General features: G+C 38.2%; 1 protein-coding gene across 1 annotated transcript in view; it reads right to left on the reverse strand.

Annotated features, from left to right (window-relative positions):
- Positions 1-22,154, reverse strand: part of LOC126165048 (uncharacterized) — a 309,283-nt gene that overhangs the window by 70,415 nt on the left and 216,714 nt on the right. Inside the window, exon 11 of the mRNA XM_049920289.1 lies at positions 5,726-5,772. Coding sequence (XP_049776246.1) covers positions 5,726-5,772 — 47 coding nt within the window. The remainder of the gene's footprint in view (positions 1-5,725; positions 5,773-22,154) is intronic.

Consider the following 22,154-nt stretch of genomic DNA (forward strand, 5'->3'; position numbering starts at 1 on the left):
CTTTCCTGTGCTTCTGCTGTCACCTTACAAACCGCACTGCACCCTCTACTTACGAGCCACACTGTATCGACCATCACAGTCATGCACAACAGACGGCTACAAGACCACGCTGATTGTTCGTGCAGCATCTTATGTCCAATATTACTACCACTGATGTTCGTCAAATTGATCACTCTCTCTTCATCACTCTCCCGTATTTTCACATGTTAATTCTTGCACCTTTCCTACCTCATCCTACAAACTCCTAACCACCCTGAACTCTTTCTCCATTATATCCCACCTAATCCAGTAACATTTGTCATCCCCCTTCTTCACACTTATCCACCCCCAGATTTGCTATGCACAGTAATATGAATATTTTTAATATTAATATCTTTTCTTTGATCTCATTGTGACTTCACGCAATTTTAGTGAATTTATGCGTTTCGCTATCATCGACTCCCTCAGATTTCATCTTGTTTCCCACTTTTGCACCCTTTTCATCCTTCTCGTGATTTTTCCCACCTATTTTGGTGTGTTTTCACGAATTTTTTCGGACATAATTCCACATTATTTACGTAATTTTTCGCATTTTTTCCACCACCATGGATCCTTGCTCCTTCCATCTGCATCAACACAGAAAGGTTTCTGTATCCCTAGCCAGAACCCAGTCCCAAACACTGTTCCTGCGTTGTTGCTTGGCTCATGGAATCCCTCCAAATGGCCTTACCATCAAATTACCTATCTCTGGATGCCTCCTTCCACAATGACCTCCACCGGTTCAGATTCCATTAGTCCTTAGCCCTCACCAATACAGTCCTGCAAAATCATATCAACCAAGCCCAAACCTCCTTGCAGTACCTTCTCTCTAACCGCAAAATTCTCCTGCTATGCAATCCGAAATTCCTGGAACCCATAACACACACTGAAACTGTTGCCCTCCAGAAACTAGAGCAACATGCACAAAGCAACCTGGAGTACCACTGCACACCACCTCTACAAGAAGCTCCAAACCTCCCCCACAGCCCTTCATTGCTGACAAACCCTGTCTCACAGATCTACTACACTTACCCCACCCTCCAAAACTCCCTCCCACCACCACACAGAATAAAGAACCTAAACAGACTCAAAACACAGCCATGAACGTTGCCCCAGCCTGCTCCTCGCCCCCACCCAGTTGTGACTCCCATCATGCACTGGTGTTGCTGCTTGCAGCACTGGTGCTGCTGCTTGCAGTGAGGTGTCAGTTGCCTGAGACTGCAGTCATGGTTATGTGAGTTGCATTTGTGTGTGTGTGTGTGTGTGTGTGTGTGTGTGTGTGTGTGTGTGTGTGTGTGTGTGTGTCGTCTATTTTTGAAGAAGGCCTTGCTGGGTGAAAGCTTATTTGTGACCATCTTGTTGTGCTTATCTGTGACTTAACATCTCCACTATATGATGAGTAGGAACTTTCCTTTTCATCATATTGTTCCATTCTGTCATGAGTTTTCCACTGTCTGATTTTCTTTTCTTTTTTTCTTTTATTTGTGCCACATCAGCCAGCCTCCGATACATATTTCGTTACTCACACACACCCACACACACAACACACATACATGATTTGCATACAATATTTACATTGGTTGTAAACGTATTACTTGCATCACAATGTTCTCCCATCGCTGTCATATGGTCTCACTTCAAATGTCATTCAACATGGAACGCAAAACATTCACGCCTCCAGACAACTTTCCTGGTGTGTATTGGTTACATCACATAATATATATCAAAGTGATGATATTTACCTACTTAACATTGTAAACAAAATATGCTACACCAGTGAAGTCATTGGCATAGATACCTAATGCTACCATGTGAATCCAAGCCAAGTCACTAAAATGGATAAGAAAATAGGTATGTGAATTAGCAACTATCAACAACATAGTGAACACATTATTGTAGCCAAGATAGACACAACACCAACACCCATCACAGTAGTACAAGTTTATATGCCAACTAGCTCTGCAAATGGAGAGACTGAACGAATATATGATAAATGAAATTATTCAGATAGTTAAAACAGTTGAAAATTTAATTGTTACTGGGAACTGGAATGCAATACTATGGAAATGATATGATGGGAAAATAGTATAAGAACATGGAATGGGGGAGAGGAATCAGTGGGAAAACTGCCTGGAAGAATTTTGTACAGAACACAATTTAATCATTGGTAATATATGATATAAAAATCATGAAATATGGTTATATATTCGGCAGAGCTGCAGAGATCACAAGGTTTAATAGAGATTACATAATAAAAAGACAAGAGATTTAGGAGCCAGACTTTACACTGCAAAACATTTTGAGGGGCCAATATAGACTAGTAATTTATTGGTTATGATCTGCAGATCAAAACTGGAAAAAAAAAAAAAAAAAAAAAAAACAAACCACTTCAGAAAGGTCAGAAATTAAGGAATTGGGACCTGGATAAATTGAAGTAAACAAAGACTGTAGCTTCTTGCATGACTATGCTCATAATAGACGCTACCTACAAGAAAATAGGGAGATCTCTGGAGAAAAGAGAAGACCCTTTATGAACATAAAGAGCGAAGATGATGAGCCTACACTGAAAGCTGAAAGGCAAAAGACTGAAGAAATATGTAGAAGGGCTGTACAAGGGAAATGAACTTGAAGATAACATTATAATAAGGGAAGAGGAAGTAGATGAAGATAGGATAAGATAGGAGAAGTGTTTGAAAGACCTAAGTTGAAACAAGACCCATGGGGTAGGTTACAAGCCATCAAGAATTAGTGAGATCCTTGTGAGAGTCAGCCATGGCAGAATTATTCCACCTGGTATACAAGATACATGAGATACATAGAAAAATCTCAGACTTTAAGGAGAATATAATAATTCTTAGTACTGCCAGATGTGAATTCTTAGTGCTTCCAGATGTGAATATAACCGAACCATGAGTTTAATCTGAATTCCACAAAAATATTGGCATCCAGTAGGTATTACTGTGTTTACTTGTAAGATAGACTGAAGAAAGGCAGACCTACATTTATAGCATTTGTCAATTTAGAGACAGCTTTTGGCAGTGCCGACTGGAATACACTGTTGGAAGGTAGAAGATACAAATTACAGGGTATCCACAACTTGAACAGAAATCATACTGCAGTTCTAACAGTCAAAGGACATGAAAGGGAAGCAGTAGTTGAATAAAAAAATGTAAATGCCGTGTGGCTAGGGCCTCCCGTCGGGTAGACCGTTCGCCTGGTGCAAGTCGATCAAGTTGACGCCACTTTGGCAACTTGTGTGTTGATGTGGATGAAATGATGATAATAAGGACAACACAACAACCAGTCCCTGAGTGGAGAAAATCTCCGACCCAGTCGGGAATCAAACCCAGGCCGTTAGGCATGACATGCTGTCACGCTGGCCACTCAGATACCAGGGGCGGACAGTAGTTGAGTAAGGGAGTGAGACAGGGATGAAACATCTTTCTGACATGACTCTGTGATGGCAACCAAGGAGAAATTTGTAAAGGCAACAGTCAATGGAGAAGAAATATAAATTTTGAGGTTTGCTGATGGTATTTGTAATAACCAGAGATGAGGAGAAGCAGATACCAATATGAATAAATGATACACAAAAATAAATATGACCCTCATTAAATCAGTAGAAACAATGTCTATCATAAAATATTTAAAATAAAAATTTCTAGTGGTTATGATAAATTATCAATAACATTACTCAAGGTGCGCTGTTCTGAGATTAGTACGATATTAAGTTATCTATGTAACCACCCTTGTATCACAGGAACATTTCCCAATTGGCTGAAATATGCTGAAATTAAACCTGTGTATAAGAAAGCGGAAAAGAAAATACTGACAAACTTCCATCCAGTTCCACTTTTTCCAGCATTCTCAAAAATTTTACAATAGGTAATATATAACCAGCTACAAAATTTTAAACATGGCTAAAGCAGCAACTGTTGAAAATCTTCATGGTAAATGATAATAGCCAAAAGTGTCGTCAGTAGTTAAAATTAAAATATCACCTCCATCTGTACAGCATAATTATGAAGGGGTTGGTCGACGCAAACACAGGCTAAGTACCAATAATATGCCATGCTCGCATCGACCAACCCTTTCATAATTATGCTGTATGGAATGGAGGTGATATTTTAATTTTAACTATTGACACTCCTGGAAGACATTGTTGCATGTCAATGTAACTTTGTGCACACACACAGCAGCAAGTATGTATATGATTGGATGTGCAATTCTCTGTGACAGATAGAATGGCTACCAGAGTGTATTACTTCATGGTTAGTGTTGCTACCACACCTGGTATGGTACAAAAGGGGTGTGACATGTAAAGAGACATCCTTGTAGTTCTCCATTCGCTCAGCAGGATGAATTGTGCAAAATCCAGATTTGTGGGGATTCAAATGTGAAAGTGGCCCTGTTTTGGACTGTGTGGGATCGTGGAGGCAGACATACTTATTGTCGACATTCTGGTTGACAGTGTCTGTCCAACCAAGAGAGGATTGATATATTGCACACCAAGCACATTGTAACTTTTTTACATCTGCACCAGCTATCCAAGAACAAGTAACTGGCTCCCTGAAACTGAAACACTCTGTACATCCTGCACTGTTGGCTGGGTACTAGAGTAGTCATACAAGGGAACTGCCACACCATGCGTACGCTGCTGTTAACACCACAACACAAACAGTTGCATATGGAAGTAAAGACATTTGATGAATAGTGTTGCACTGTGTTCAGCCACAAATTGCAATTCTGTGTTATCCTGGATGACCATCATCAGAAAGTATGTTAGCGACCTGGGGAGAGGTTCTGTTATAGCATTTTGAAGAGACATAGTGGTATTAACTCCTTAAGTTATGGCATGGGAAGCTGTCAAGTACGACTTTGGCTGGTGGCTGGTAGTGCCTGGGGGAACTCTGACAACACAATGGTACGTCATGGACAGTCTCATAACTACATGAGGGGGACATAAAAACAAACAAACTTTTGTACTGTACTCTTTTATTTAGTGTTGCAGTAATACTATACAGCCATTCCTTTAATCACTTGTAATTCTCTGCTAAAAAAATGAGGCATTCGAAGGTGTAGCAAATTCCATATCATCACTAACACCATTAAGGAGAAGCACCTGGGGTGAACAATAACTACAACTTTCTTTACACTGTGAGAGGTATTAATAATTTCCAAGCTTGAATCAAAGTCTTCTTAAAGAAAACAAATCCTAATATGAAGACCTAAAATGTCCAGTTATTAAAGAAATGGAATTTAAAGTGTTGTAGCAATACAAAACTTTACCAGTGTGTTACTGGCTAGTATTGTACCTGATATGCAACACATTCTTTAAGCAAAGCTTGAAAAGTTTATTGAATAGGTTTAATAATGATGTAATGCATATTTTCTTCCCTCACTTATTTTCATCCCTCACTTCTTCCCTAAGACTTGTCTTTGGTTTCCTCAGCTGCAGACAATAAAATACTTATAGCAGTAGGAGTAGTATGTGGCGTAATTACTTCAAGGACATTTTAGCCCAGAACGTTAAAGAACTTGACAGATAGCTGCCAGTAAAATCAGCATCTAGCTATAAATGGCATTGTTTGTTAAGATCTGCTGCTATGGTATCAGTATTTCACAGATCAAATAACACACTGTCCTGCAGGAAGTGGCACCAATGACTTTAAATTAATATAATATTAAGAATATCCACAAAACTCACCAATTATTGGTTGTAGCCTTGGTGTGATATCAGAGACTTCATTACGCCTGTAAATAAGAAAGAAAAATAATTAAAATAAAATATTTACTGAGATGAGAATGCAGTCAATACAAAACATTATAGTATTTATAAAGGGAAACCAGCAGTGAGAATAATGGAAAACATGCAGATGTCTGAACAGCATTTTATGTAAACAAAAAAATCGTAGACAGTGTAACACAATGTAGATCAAATTCAAAAAGAATATCCATGTTAACAATAAAGTTCAAGAATAAAAGTTACACCCTTATAAACTGTCATGCACCTATAAATGCTGACAACAGAAGAAATCTGGAGAAAGTAATCAATTCTGGGATCTTTTAGTTCAACAGATAAATTAGAATTTCCAGAGACACCTCAAAATCTAGAGGAATATTTCCCACCTACATGAAGCCATCAAAACACTCAAAAACAATAAAGCAAGTGGTGAAGACTCCATTACAGCAGAATTATTGAAGTGGTCAGAACCAAAAATCATAAAGGATTTTTGAGAATATTTGGAAAACTGAAAAGTTTCCAGTTGAATGGAAAACAGCATTAATCCGCCAACCACGTAAAATGGGAGACCAACGAAATGTCAGTAATTATAGAGGAGCGTCATTTCTGCCAGTGGCATACAAAATATTATCAAAATTCTCCTGAACAGAGTGGTAGATACTTTAGACAAACAACTGGGAGAATATCAGGGTGGTTTTCGAAAGGCAAGCTCCTGTGCGGAACAAATTTTTAACTTAAAGTCAATAATTCACCTTAGAACATTAGCCAGCAAATCAATAATAGTGTCATTTATTGATTTCAAGAAAGCATTTGATTGTATAGACAGAGAAACAATAGATAAGGTCATTAGAGAATTTGGTGTTAAATCAAAATTAGCAAATATAATTTGTGAAACACTAACAGGTGCAATATCTAAAGTCAAATTTATGGGAGAAGTATCTCAGCCATTTGAAATAAAACAAGGCGATTGTTTATCACCTATACTGTTTAATTGTGTTCTACAAAAAATTGTAAGGATCTGGAACTCAGAGCTAAAAAATCGCAAAATTGAGCCAATAGCTCTGGGAATGCAAACAAATGGAATTAAGTTAAACTGCTTGGCTTTTGCAGATGATTTTGCAATAATTTCAGAAAACCTGACAGAAACAGTTATTCAAATGAACCTTCTGGAAAAAATAGCAAACAGAACTGGTCTCAAAATTTCAGCTAAAAAAAACAAAATTCATGACAAATATAAAAAAATGTGCCAAAATTCATAGAAAAACAAATAGGTAAAATACAGCGAGTAAATAAATTTAAATATCTTGGAGAAACTATACAATAGAATGGACTAGAAAAATCTGCACTAGATGTAAGAATTAACAAAATGGAAAGAGCATATGGTCTGACCAAAAATATTTACAACAAGAAATGTATATCTAGAAAAACAAAACAAAAACACCACACCACGATGGTATGACCAGAATGTTTATACGGATCTGAATGCCTAACGATGAACTATGAGATGAACAAACCAGAGGTACTGGAAAGAAGGGTTATTAGAAAAATAATGGGTGCAATAAAAACTGCAGATGGTTGGAAAATAAGAAGAAATGAGGAGATCTACAAAAATACAGAGAAAATATCTGAAGTAATGGACAAACGAAGATTAACCTTTTCGGACACATCTACCAAATGAATGGAAATAAGACTACCAAAACAAATACTCCTATACTTCTGGAAGAAGAAATCGACAATAGCATGGATTACAGAAGTAAGGAAAGATCTAGAAAGAAGTAACATCGAAGAATCAGAAATAGCAGAAAGGAACTGTTTTAAAAATAAAATACTAAATTTGGAAGGCTTTCAAAGCAGAAGAAATAAAATATCAGGAACAACATGGACAGAAGAAAGGAAGAGACTTCGTGGGGAGAAAATGAGGGAATACTGAGGAAATAGGAAACAACAACGAAGAAAGATTAGGAACTGAAGTTGTAACGTGATCCTAGTTGGTCAATATGACTGGGGGGGATGGGGGGGGGGGGGGGGGAAGATGCTGAACAGAGTAAATCTAATGCTGTAATGATGAGAAATGCACACAGGTAATTACTAGTCATCATAATTAGTAGTTTCTTAGAGGAAAGACATTAGGTTTCAATCTTTCCTTATCTACCATATAGTGCCACTTAGCTACAATGTCATTACTCAAATGTTTCATTTAAAGGAAATATCTTATCAACCTGTCAATCTGTAACTAGTGTCAAGTCTTTGTAACTAGCTGTTTGAATGCCAAAAATTATGACATAAACTTTAAAAAAATGTTGAAAATAGGAGAAAAATTGTAATGCCAAGGATCAAACATCATCACCAAACAATGATTATTCAAATATGAACCAATTATTTTCCACTGCTTCTTGGCTATACAGTATTATGTTTAAGAATGTGTCTACATGCCAAGATCTTATGTTTAAATGTAAAGCTGACTGCCAAAAGGACAAAACACAAAGAAAATTCCACTGTTCTACTTGTGTGTGGTTTCTGTTCTTACACCCTAATTTTAAACTATGATACTAATTTCGATTTCTTTTTAAACCATTATCACCTTTACTTCCAGTATGATTACAGAAAAATATGTTTCCAAGTGCTAAACTCAGACAAACTGCATAATATTTGTTAACTAATCTTTGCCTGATGTTGCATGTGGAAGTATTGGACATGCTTACTGTCTTGACTCCACAGTCTGCTTATAGTCCAGTCAAACATTATTCAGCTCATGCATAAGTTTGCAGTGTTTTTTCATAACTTTAATAAACGCAACAAATACAGATAACAGAGACTTTAGTCATCAATAGTATATTCTGTTTCACTATTTACAACAGTCTGCCAATTTTGAGATAACTTTGATTCCATGACTGTAGAATTCATATGATTTTGAGAAGAGTGATGCTTAGATTGCATTTTCATCAGGAAAGGATGTTCCTTGAAGGCTGTTTGAAGAGAGCAGAAAAAAAGAAAATCTGAGGGAGCCGGATCAGGTCAATAGGATGTGTGGGGAATTACTTCCAAACCAACCTGCTGCATAGTGTTTTTTGCCAGTCTAGCAGAATACGGGAAGGCATTATCATGGACTAGCATCACTTTGTGCAATCTTCTTTGTTGTTGTTCTTGGACTGCACCTGTACGATATCCCAGTTATTAATATCAGCACAAAAATGTGGTGAATAAGGTTGGTGCGGACTGACTTCCCAACCAAACTATTGTGTAGTGTTTTTTGTCAGTCGCACATAATGTGAGTGGGTGTTATCATGGCACAGCATCACTTCATGTTGTCTTCCTGGTCATTGTTGTTGGACAGTACCTCAAGGCATTTAAGTTTTGGCAGTAAATGTCAGCACTGATGGTTACACCTCGGGGAAGCAATTTGAGTTCACCACACTGCACACTGTCACTGTTCCACCAGATGCATAACATTATCTTTTGTGGATAAGTGTAGGTCTTTGTATGGAGACAGGGTGGCTACTCAAACTTGGAGGTGGGGAGGAGAAAAAAAAAAAATCTGGGAATTCCAGGTGTGAGGAGGAATATGGTGTTTACTCTTCCTTCCTCTCAGCTCGTATACCAGCCATTAAGCAGTAGATTAACCATACTTTTTAAACATCAATAACTTACATGAAATAATATTCATATAATTAACTCAATTTGAAATACTAGGTATTTTGAAATTTGTGATATGTAAAAATTAATAAAACTCAATTTCAATCCTACATTAAATATTCAGAATTCCCTGAGATTTTATGAAATTCCTTAAATTTTTCTGATCTTTGCAGGTAAAATGTAATTCCTTGAGACTCTCAGGTTTTCAGAAGAATTGCCACCCTGAGGGAATTGCTGCATTGTATGGGTTCAATCACTTCTTTATTTCCCTTATGTTACTATAAAGATATCATTTCTCATCACCAATGATGATACAGAATAGGACTAGTCAGAGCTGTTCAACAGCCAATTGGTGCCGAGCAAGCAGAGATGCACATATGGCCACCAGCTGATTTTTGTAATTTTGACTTAGAACATGTGGTATCCATGCACCCAATTTTTGAGCCTTCCCCACTGCATGTAAATGGTGCATGATGGTGGAACAGTCACAGTTCATAACATTTGCCAGTTCTCAACTGCGCTGAAGTCAATCATTGTGGATTAATGCAGTCTATGATGTTCATCAAACCACAAAGGTCTGAACGTGGGGAGTCACTAATGTCATAACAATCCTCATTTAAATGAGAAGCATGTTTTGCCAATAAAATTTATGTTAGTTAAACTTTCTGTAGTAAAAAATCTCAAAAATTTTGGAATTTTTAATTTTTTTTCACAAATGCCACTTTCTTGTACTACTAGCACAAAGTTCTCCACAAATCTGAGTGCTGTAATTTTTTTTTTTTTTTCCAACCATTACCAAGGGTGCTACAGTCTGTCAAAAGATATCAAGTTTTTCAAATTTCCTGCAAAATAATGAAGAATCAAGTTTTTGAGCACTCATTTCTGTTTCTGTTTATATCGTATATCATGTTACATATTTTGGAACTAAACATTTCACTCTGTGATATTCATTTACTCTGTGTGTCATCCCCTGTTTCCTAGGCATCCATCTATCGTGACAGTGTACGTCAACCTTTGGCACACTTGAGGTGAATATGTGAGTCACTTCCGATGTTTTGATGGGGAAGTTCCTTGGTCACCAGAAATGTATAGAATGATAGAATTAATATAAACAGATCATGCTCTGGAACTAGTGCCTTTGACTACTAATCAAAATGTCCTGAGTCCCAGGTCCAAAACCAACCACTACTAAAATTATGAATAAAAATCACTACCAACTGTGCATATAGACTTCTGGTACAATACGTCACTCTTATTCTTCAAATGGCTTTGTCAAAGAGGGCAAAGAAGTGGTCAGAGGCCCACAGCACTGCCTTGTACTTGGGGCTGGGAGCTGTCCCTAAAGGTTGGAAGCATCAGCAATGATCAGCAGCATGAGGCTGCAGAAGGCAATGGAAACCACTGTGTTAAAGACATATAATGTGTATCCATATGACAAGTAGCCGTAATTGAGAAAAAAGTGTCATGATGTTCTCTCATTGGTGAAAGATCCCAGCTTAGTTCCATTTTGATCTCCAAGAGGGGACTGCCAAGGAGGAGTTGATCATGAGAAAAAGACAGAATAACCAACACTGAGGAAACCTCTACGAGTTGGAGCACGGAATTTCAGAAGGTTGAACCTAGTAGGAAAGCTACAAAATCTAAAAAGAGAAATGCAAAAACTCAGGATCAGTGATGTGAAATGCAAAGAAGATAAGAATTTTTGGTCAGACAAAAATGGGGTAATATCAACAGCAGCAGAAAATGGTATAATTCGTTACAAATAGGAAGAGAGAGCAGAGAGAAATTACTGTGAACAGTTCAGTTCAGCAATAGGGCTTTTCTCATCAGATTTGACAGTAAACCAATGCCGCCATGGGAATTCGGGGTATAAAAGCAAACATTGCAAGCAGCAGTTGAGGAGATAGAGGAAGTATATGAGGATATTGAGTGGGTAATTCAGTATGTAAAGGGAGATGAAAATGTAATAGTCATGGGGGATTGGAACACAATTATAGGGGAAGGAACAGAAGAAAGGGTTATGGGAGAATATTGGCTTGGCAGTAGGAATGAGAGAGGAGAAAACTAATTGAGTTCTCCAATAAATTTCAGATGGTCTGCTCAAGAATCACAAGAGGAGAAAATGTACAAGGAAAAGACTGAAGAGATAAGGGAAGTTTCCATCTGGATTACATCATGGTCAGACAAAGATTCCAAAGTCAGATATTGGATTGTACGGTGTACCCAGGTGCAGATATAGACTCAGATCACAATTTAGTAATAATGAAGAGTAGGCTGGAGTTTATGGGACTCGTCCAAAAAAATCAATGTGGAAGGAAGCGGGATACTGAGTTATTGACGAATGACGAGATGTGCTTGAATTTCACTAAAGATGTGGCTACTGCAATAAGGAACACCAAATAGGCAGTTCAGCTGATGTGAAGTGAACATATCTAAAAAAAGCCATCACAGATAATGTACAGGCAAACTTAGGTACAAGGAAAGTAAGTGTAACGAAACCATAGGTAACACATGAAATACACTGAGCTGACAAAAATCATGGGATGCCTCCTAATATCCTGCTGGACCTCCTTTTGCTTGAGCTAGTGCAGCAACTGAACATGGCATGGGCTCTACAAATCACTGGAAGCCCCTGCAGAAATACTGAGCCATGAGGCCTCTATAGCTGCCCATCATTGTTAACGTGTTGACAGTGCAGGATTTTCTGCACAAACTGACCTCTCGATTATGTCCCATAATGTTTGATGGGTGGCCAAATCATTTGCTTGAACTGTCCAAAATTTTTTTCAAACCAATCACAAACAAGTGTGTCCCAGTTACATGGCACATTGTCATCCATAAAAATTCCACTACTGTTGGGAACAGAAAAGTCCACAAAAGGCTGGAAATGGTCTCCATGTGGCTGAAATAATCATTTCCAGTCAATGATCAGTTCAGTTGGATCAGAGGACCCAGTTCCTCTCAGGTAAACACAGTCCACAACATTATGGAGCCACCACCAACTTGCACTGAGCCTGGCTGACAACCTGGGTCCATGGCCTTGTGGAGTCTGTGTCACACTTGAACCCTACCATTAACTCTTGAAAGCTGAAATCAGTACTCACCTGAACAGGGCACGATTCTCCAATCATTTAGGGTCCAACCAATTTGGTCATGAGCCCAGGTGAGAGACACTGCAGGCGATGTCATGCTGTTAGCAAAGGCACTTGCGTCAGTCGTTTGCATACATAGCCCATTAGTGCCAAATTATGCTGCACTGTCCTAATGGATACATTCATCGTACATCCCATATTGATTCCTGCAGTTATTTTAGGCTTTGTTGCTTGTCCGTTAACACTGTGAACACTATGCAAACACTGCTGCCCTCGGTCGTTAAATGAAGGCCATCAGCAACTGTGTTCTCCGTGGTGAGAGACACTGTCTGAAACTTGGTATTCTAAGCACACTCTTGACACTGTGTATCTTGGATTACTGAATTCCCTAATTGTTTCCAATAATGGAATGTCCCATGCAACTAGCTCTAACTACCATTTCACATTCAAAGTCTGTTAATTACCACTGTGCAGCCATAATCATATTGGTATCCTTCTCAGATGAATCAATGTACAAATGACAGTTCCACCAAGTCACTAACCCTTTTATACCTGTGATCTGTTTATGTTCGTATCACTATCCCATGATTTCTGTCACCTCAGTGTACTTCAAATGATCAACAAAAGAAGTATAAAAATGCTCAGGAAAAGACAGGAGTACAGCAGTGTAAACCCCTTAGAAATGAAATAAATAGTAAATACAGGGCATCCAAGGTGAATGGCTGCAGAAAAGGTGTGAGGAGATCGAAAAGGAAATGACTGGCAGGAGGACTTATTCAGCATATAGAAAAGCCAAAACAATCTTCAGTGTAATTAAAAGCAAGGTGGTAACATTAAGAGTGCAATGAGAGTTCCACTGTTAAACACAGAAGAGAGGTGGAGATAGTACACTGAAAGTCTCTATGAGGGGAAGGACCTGTCTAATGACATATTGGAAGAAGAAATTGGAGGCGATAGGGATGACAAAGGGGACCAGTATTAGAGTCAGAATTATAAAGAGTCTTGAGATCAAATAATGCAGAAGGGATAGATAAAATACTATTGTGTTTTCTAAAATCATTGGGGGAAGTGAGAACCAAAGGCCTATTCAAGCTAGGGTGTAAAATCTATGAGGCTTTAAAAATCATTAACTGGAGTCCAAAGATAGCAAGGGCAGATTGCACAATCAGCTTCACAGCTCACGCATCCAAGCTGCTGACAAGAACAAGACACAGAAGAATGGAAAAGAAAACTGAGGACCTATTAGATGATGATCAGTTTGGTTAGGAAAGATAATGGCACCAGAGAGGCAGTTATCATACTGTGTTTCATAATGGAAACAAGGTTGAAGAAACATAAAGACACATTCATAGCATTCGTTGAGCTAGAAAAAGCATTCAAAAATGCCAAATGGTGCAAAATGTTTGAAATTCTGAGAAAAATAGGAGCAAGGGAGAACAATGAGATTTTAAGACAAAGAACAAAGTGCTCGGATTAAAAACAGTGTGAGACAGGGCAGCAGTCTTTCACCCCTACTGCTCAATCCACACATTGAAGAAGCAATGATGAAAATAAAAGAAAGGTTCAAGAGTGGGATTAAAATTCAGTGTGAAGGGATATCAATGATAAGATCTGCTGATGACATTGCTGTCCTTGGTGAATATGAAGAAGAATTACAGGATTTGATAGATGGAAAGAACAGTTTAATGAGTATAGAATATGGCTTGAGAGTAAAGTGGAAAAAGCCAATGGTAATGAGATGTAGCAGAAATGAAAATAGCGGCAAACTGGAAATCACAAAGCAGATGAAGTTAAGGAATTCTGCTACCTTGGAAGCAACATTACCCATGACGAATGAAGCATGGAGAGCATCCTGGCCAAAAGAAGTTTACTGGTATCGAACACTGGCCTTAATTTGAGGAAGAAATTACTGAAGAGATACATTTGGAGAACATCATTCTATGGTAGTGAATCGTGGACAGTGAGAAAACCAAAAGAAAACTGAATCAAAGTGTTCGAGATGTGGTGCCACAGAAAAATACTGCATATCAGGTGAACTGAGAAGAACTGAGCAGGTTCTACACAGATTTGGCAAAGTAAGGAAAACACAGAAAACACTAACAAGAAGAAGGGCCAGATGATAGGACATGTGTTAAGGCATTAGCGAATAACCTTCACCATACTAGAATGAACTGTAAGGGGTAAAAACCCTAGTGGAAGACAGATATTTGAATACATCCAAAAAATAATTGAGGACGTAGTGTGCAACTGCTACTCACACATGACGAGGGTGGCACAGGAGAGGAATATGTGGCAGGCTGTGTCAAACTGTCAGAAGACTGATGACTAAAAAGACACAGCTCAACTTACATGAGCATGAATCAATGTGAAGAACTGACTCAGGTGCTGTATCTTGGCTCTTTACAAGAAGCCTTGTACCATGGTTACTGTGAGTCCGACCCCATTTCTCGGGAGTCTTCAGTTTCCCACCCAACTTTGGACTTATTGGCTCCATAATGAATTATGTTGCGCAGCATCATTTGTCGATGGCAGCTGTGCAAGATTCAATTAGCTTTTTGTGTGAGCCTTGGTGAATAGCTGATACCGCAAACTGTTTAGCATATGGGAACTGCTGACACCTCCACTATACAGTGTGACAGTAAACTGTTCTCCAGCTGTTATTATTTCTACATGGATAATGGCTGGTTTCTTGAACACGTCAAGAGCTGAGCTTAGGTGTTCATGTTTCTCAATAATTTTGCAAAGCTTCATTTTTCCTTGGCCAAAAAAAGTGGGTGTTGTATCACATCCACTAACATTGTGAGTGAATGGAATATGTACATTGTCAGATCTTTAGGATGCAGTGCAAAACTACTTGTCTTCTGTACTTCCTCTTTCTGACTTGATGTCTGATCCTAAACCAGTCATGAGCACATGGAGATCAACATCTTCTCCCACTATGACTACACTTCCAGAAACATTGGTCCTTGAAAAGGAAGATATTACAATCATTGCATCAGCACCTTATTGTGCCTGTTCCACCATAATGCTACACTCTCAGAATCCCTTTTTACAGAAGTGTGATCAAGCCATTCTTGTTTCATTCATTGCACAAAGACTTGTCTTGAGGGACTTAGTTTACAATCTCTGGTACAACTACAACTATACCTGAAGAATCTTTCTTAGACCTATAAATTCTCTCAGCACTCTCTGTACAACATTGTTCCCCCTTCTATGAACACTCATTAAATACAGTAGCAAATTGAGATCCAAAATAGCGTTTCAGGTCAGAAACATAACTTTGGGCTGTTGATCTGAAGGACACTTCCAGGCCAAGTTGGAGTCCACGCAAAACACCATGGCCGGTAGATGCACAGTCGACAGGACATGCGTGGGGCGAGCGGTAGTGGTGGGGATTATAAGCAGATGCTGTAGAGAAAATGCTGAGTGCTGGAGCAGAGTTGCCATTCTAAACTGAAGCCTGTGCTCACACGTTTTGTAAACATTACGTGGAGGCCCTCCACATCCACACTTGCATGACCATTCAAAAAGATCTGTCACCTCTGTTTTGGTTAGTACCTAAAAAGAATTCCACTGAAAATGCAGCAATTTATTTTCACTTGGTTAGTTAACCACTTGTAACTTTCAGAGAAGCATCATGAGTGGTGAATTTTGAGGAAAATTATGCATTACTCTTGTTGCCATGTTAGAATTTGCTTCTCTTGCCAAAACACAGTTGTGTTTACAAAATGTCACCTCAGTAACACATTATGCAGCCGCAATTGTATGAGAATTCTGAAACAGCGGTTTATTAACTGAAGAACTGAGGAAAAGTAAGGTCAGTAGCTTCTGAAAAAGCACATCCTCAGTACGAAATAAATGTGTAATGTATTCAATTATGTTGTTCCCAAAACCATAGCATTTCTCGTTTTGCTACCTATCTATAACCCAATTCTTTCATTAAAAAAGTACTATCATTTGTCAAAATGTCTTTTTGATATCTCAAATTGCTTACGAAATATGAGGAGCGTCATAAATATTTCGCTCTGTTTTTATCGCTGGCACGGTGTGATAACAAATGAGTGTGCTAGATCAGATCAATTTTCTCAAGTCTGGTGACAAATTGAGACCTCCACCCCAGTCTAAAAAAAAATCTGATATGTTAGCTAAATTTCATATGCAGCAACATATTACATAACGTGCACAAAATGCAAAATCATAGCAACCCCTATTTTTCCTTGCGAACTTTTTGAGTTTCCCACAGAGCCTTACTTCCATGTAAATAGCACAATAACTATCACTGTTAAAGAAATGATGATTACATCATCATGAACCTGACATATAAAGCTAGATGTAATGAAAAAATGAAATTTTTTTACCTAATACTTTCCATAAAATCGTTTGAAAAAGACAGCAGGGTGTGTACATTGTTTCTGTCATCGTAGACCAGTCAAAAGGTGGCGAACACTGTTGGCCCCCCCTTCTGAATTAACAAAATGCACATCAGCCACCGTATCATGCACAGACTCTACTTTGCATATAGGGTACTTTCCAGCATAAATAAATAAATAAATAAAAATTAAACAAAATGGTGCAGTTGTGTTCATCTCCTTCAGTGGAGCACAGGTGTTGTGGAAAAAATATTTTGTTCCTTTTAGCATGCCTTTTTCTGAGAATACAAACATTGGGTGAGGAGGAAGTTCATATTTCAGAAAGACTTTCACTACTTCTTCACTGTGTTTCATTATACAAAACCTTTGGAAAGGGGTTAAAGGATCAATAGGAGTAACTTTAGTGCTCCCAGCTTTTATAATACTGGGTGCAGAAAGGACAGTCACAACCTTATGGTTTCTATGACATGTTAAATTCTGGAAATTGTCATTGACTATTCTTTTCATACCTTTGCTCCCTGTTTTTGACATGTGGGATAATTTACATCCTCCACTCTGACAGCAGCACTGCTGATAGGCACTACAAAATCACTTTCAGGTAAAAAGCCACAAAAAAACTTCACGCTATCTGACCTGACTGTGTTAGTAGGTACTGAATGCAATGTCAGTGATGATACACATGCAGGCCATGCTGCAATATGATATATTCAGTTCCAATGTATAACATAACATAAAACATATTTCTATTATATAAACAGAAACCAAAAATAAAAGTGATATTCTGCCATTTTAAACAAACTTTGAAAAACTGATATTTTTTGATGGACTGTAGTGCCCTGGGTACTGCGTGCAGAAAAAAGTTGAAGTAATAAAATTTGTAGCCTTTTTTATACTCTTTTGAAAAGGAAATAGACGCCAAGGTGCTAGAAGCACAAGAATCTGAGAATTCTGGGAAAAAACCTCTCTACTTGTTTAAAAACTCCTCAGAAGTGCTCCTCTGTTAGAAACCTTCAATACTTTCCACTGGGGAGTGAAATAACAGGGTGTATACGTGGACAAGGAAAAAAAAATCCCGGATTTCCCGGTTAAAAATACACTTTCTCCCGGGTGGAAACATAATTTTCCCTGTTAATTGACAGTATATTTTCTCTCGGAACTTTATAACTTACCAATCCTTTGAATGGTTATGGTTTTATACATGGGTGTAGAATTTCCCTGTGCTTTAGAAAACGAAACACCTTTTGGAAAGATGTTTGATGTGCACTAATATGTACACTGGGTATTTTCATATTACAAAAGTATACATTGGAATTCCACCAAACACCACATGTTACTTTCTGAAGCATTGAAATCAAGATTGCTCATGTCATGTGATCTCGCCAGCTGATGACAGCGGATATTCAGAGCTTCAGACACGTGGTGTAGTCAACCATTAGCAACATCACTGTTAAGTAGCGCGAACACACGAACTGTTTAAATTAATATATATAATGTTGCTACGAGAAAAACAAAGCTTTCAGATATAATATTGGTCTCTAAGGCCAATACGCTGCAAGACAAGCTAAGCTTTCACATATAATGTTGGTCTTTTATGCACATATTACATTTTAAGATATATCACAAAAATGTGCCAGTAAATTTTTTAATAATGACATAAAAGTGTGATCTTCTGGGCTATAAATTCTTCTACATGGCTTGTCATCAAAGAGCTGATTTTTAAATGAGTCCCAGATTCCCAGTGAAGCAGGCATCGACCTGATATTAAGCTTTTCAGTGTGGTTTCGAGATGTAAATTTCCTTGGGTACCAGTACTTTGTTATCTCATGCCTGGTTCTTTGTTATGGCATAATGCCATACGTGCTAGAAGATGGAAACGTACACTTGAAATGCAGCGAACAGTTGAAACTAGGCAATAGTTTGAAATTAAACCCTTTGTTTCAAATATATTGACTGCCTCAGCGGAAAAGATTAATAAAAGAAAATTTCTTCAGCAAACCGATAAAAATAACTTCATTGTTCTGCATGGCAATTAATGCTTGACTGTCAGAAAGATGGAAATAAAATATAATCTGAAACTAGTAACATATTTTAGCCTTCCGTAATAAAGTGAATGTATTTTAATTCACATGATAGCTCCCGGCCAAAGAAATCAGTTTTTTTTCATTTGACGTGAGTGCAGTAGACAAAGAGGAAACAGCAAAATCACTAAATGTAAACACGGGTCACATGGAGACTATCCGCTTCCCTATTATAACTCATAAGACTGCTCTGCGCATCAGACCCATATCTACGATATTTCCGAACCGGGCAATAGTAGATGGTTGCGTCCCTCGAGCGTTTGAGATAGAACGTAAAAAAAAAAAAAAAAAAAAATTTCAAAATTACGTTCATTTTGTAGCGCACATCTTTCTGAAGAGTCTGATACATAAAACATGTGTGTCCGAGGAATTGTAAGATATGTTATTTGATCTTAAGTGTGCCAAAGTGCAGCGCCACACCTCTTCACACAGCATTCTTCTATCACACGTCACTGTATTTCAGTCTGTGGAATTAAAGCGTGTATATTTTGTACTGGAAGCCATTGAACTATATTCAGGACAGTGGAAATTAAAATGTCCTTTGGCGCCTCTTTTGCTTCCACTTGACCGGTTTGACATCCTGCCCCCTTTCTTTTAAAAAAAAAAAAAATTTAAAAAAATAAAAAAAACAACTCCTCTTCAGAAAATTTGCGGTCTTTATGCCCTATTAGCTAACAACTTGCTGCTTTGTGTGACATAAAATTAAGTATAGGATACATAAAGCCAGTAAAGAGAAGAGACAAGCAAGACAGTACACATTTCTGCAATCCTTAGCTCCTACAATTTTTTTCTCTCTAATCTTGCTATCGCTACAGCATTACATGGCGTGCTTTCCTTTCTGCGAAAGGATCTTTTACCTCATCAAAGTTCGTCAAACGTTTTGCTACATGAAAAATCGCTGTAATTACAAATAGGCCCAAGACTGGTGTGGTTTCTGGATCTGATTACCTATATTTTGTCACTGTCTGTGAGATAAAACAAAATAGGCCTTTATAATACAGCAGCAATTGTAACACACGCCAACTAAACGAGACTGTTTTGGCAGAAATGGTCATTTTTATAACGTGGCAGAATATAATTCACAAAGTACCAATATCAAATGCCTATTAGGCCTACTAGAAGCAAAAAGCTTTACGTTAGGAAATAGTTTCACACTCCATTCATACACTCCAGTTTCTCAAGCATGAGATCGAAAAGTAGTAGTGCGAAATTTTTATATAAGTTTGGAATTGTCATATTCTTCCATAATTTAAGTGATGTCACCGTTTATTCTCCTTCCTTGTTCTAACAAACAATGTTGTCATCACTAATTCTGTATGTATTCCTGCCAGTGTCAAAGCTTGTTGTTGTTGTTGTTGTGGTCATCAGTCCTGAGACTGGTTTGATGCAGCTCTCCATGCTACTCTATCCTGTGCAAGCTTCTTCATCTCCCAGTACCTACTGCAACCTACATCCTTCTGAATCTGCTTAGTGTATTGATTTCTTGGTCTCCCTCTACGATTTTTACCTTCCACGCTGCCCTCCAATGCTAAATTTGTGATCCCTCGATGCCTCAGAACATGTCCTACCAACCGATCCCTTCTTCTAGTCAAGTTGTGCCACAAACTTCTCTTCTCCCCAATCCTATTCAATACCTCCTCATTAGTTATGTGATCTACCCACCTTATCTTCAGCATTCTTCTGTAGCACCACATTTCGAAAGCTTCTATTCTATTCTTGTCCAAACTAGTTATCGTCCATGTCTCACTTCCATACATGGCTACACTCCATACAAATACTTTCAGAAACGACTTCCTGACACCTAAATCTATATTCGATGTTAACAAATTTCTCTTCTTGAGAAACGCTTTCCTTGCCATTGCCAGTCTACATTTTATATCCTCTCTACTTCGACCATCATCGGTTATTTTACTCCCTAAATAGCAAAACTCCTTTACTACTTTAAGTGTCTCATTTCCTAATCTAATTCCCTCAGCATCACCCGACTTAATTTGACTACATTCCATTATCCTCGTTTTTCTTTTGTTGATGTTCATCTTATATCCTCCTTTCAAGACACTGTCCATTCCGTTCAACTGCTCTTCCAAGTCCTTTGCTGTCTCTGACAGAATTACAATGTCATCGGCGAACCTCAAAGTTTTTACTTCTTCTCCATGAATTTTAATACCTACTCCGAATTTTTCTTTTGTTTCCTTTACTGCTTGCTCAATATACAGATTGAATAACATCGGGGAGAGGCTACAACCCTGTCTCACTCCTTTCCCAACCACTGCTTCCCTTTCATGCCCCTCGACTCTTATAACTGCCATCTGGTTTCTGTACAAATTGTAAATAGCCTTTCGCTCCCTGTATTTTACCCCTGCCACCTTCAGAATTTGAAAGAGAGTATTCCAGTCAACATTGTCAAAAGCTTTCTCTAAGTCTACAAATGCTAGAAACGTAGGTTTGCCTTTTCTTAATCTTTCTTCCAAGATAAGTCGTAAGGTCAGTATTGCCTCACGTGATCCAACATTTCTACGGAATCCAAACTGATCTTCCCCGAGGTCGGCTTCTACCAGTTTTTCCATTCGTCTGTAAAGAATTCGCGTTAGTATTTCGCAGCTGTGACTTATTAAACTGATAGTTCGGTAACTTTCACATCTGTCAACACCTGCTTTCTTTGGGATTGGAATTATTATATTCTTCTTAAAGTCTGAGGGTATTTCGCCTGTCTCATACATCGTGCTCACCAGATGGTAGAGTTTTGTCATGACTGGCTCTCCTGAGGCCATCAGTAGTTCTAATGGAATGTTGTCTACTCCCGGGGCCTTGTTTTGACTCAGGTCTTTCAGTGCTCTGTCAAACTCTTCACGCAGTATCTTATCTCCCATTTCATCTTCATCTACATCCTCTTCCATTTCCATAATATTGTCCTCCAGTACATCGCCCTTGTATAAACCCTCTATATACTCCTTCCACCTTTCTGCTTTCCCTTCTTTGCTTAGAACTGGGTTGCCATCTGAGCTCTTGATATTCATACAAGTGGTTCTCTTTTCTCCAAAGGTCTCTTTAATTTTCCTGTAGGCAGTATCTATCTTACCCCTAGTGAGACAAGCCTCTACATCCTTACATTTGTCCTCTAGCCATCCCTGCTTAGCCATTTTGCACTTCCTGTCGATCTCATTTTTGAGACGTTTATATTCCTTTTTGCCAGCTTCATTTACTGCATTTTTATATTTTC

The sequence above is a fragment of the Schistocerca cancellata genome, chromosome 1 (genome assembly GCF_023864275.1).
Source record: "Schistocerca cancellata isolate TAMUIC-IGC-003103 chromosome 1, iqSchCanc2.1, whole genome shotgun sequence".
NCBI classification, from domain to species: Eukaryota; Metazoa; Arthropoda; class Insecta; order Orthoptera; family Acrididae; genus Schistocerca; species Schistocerca cancellata.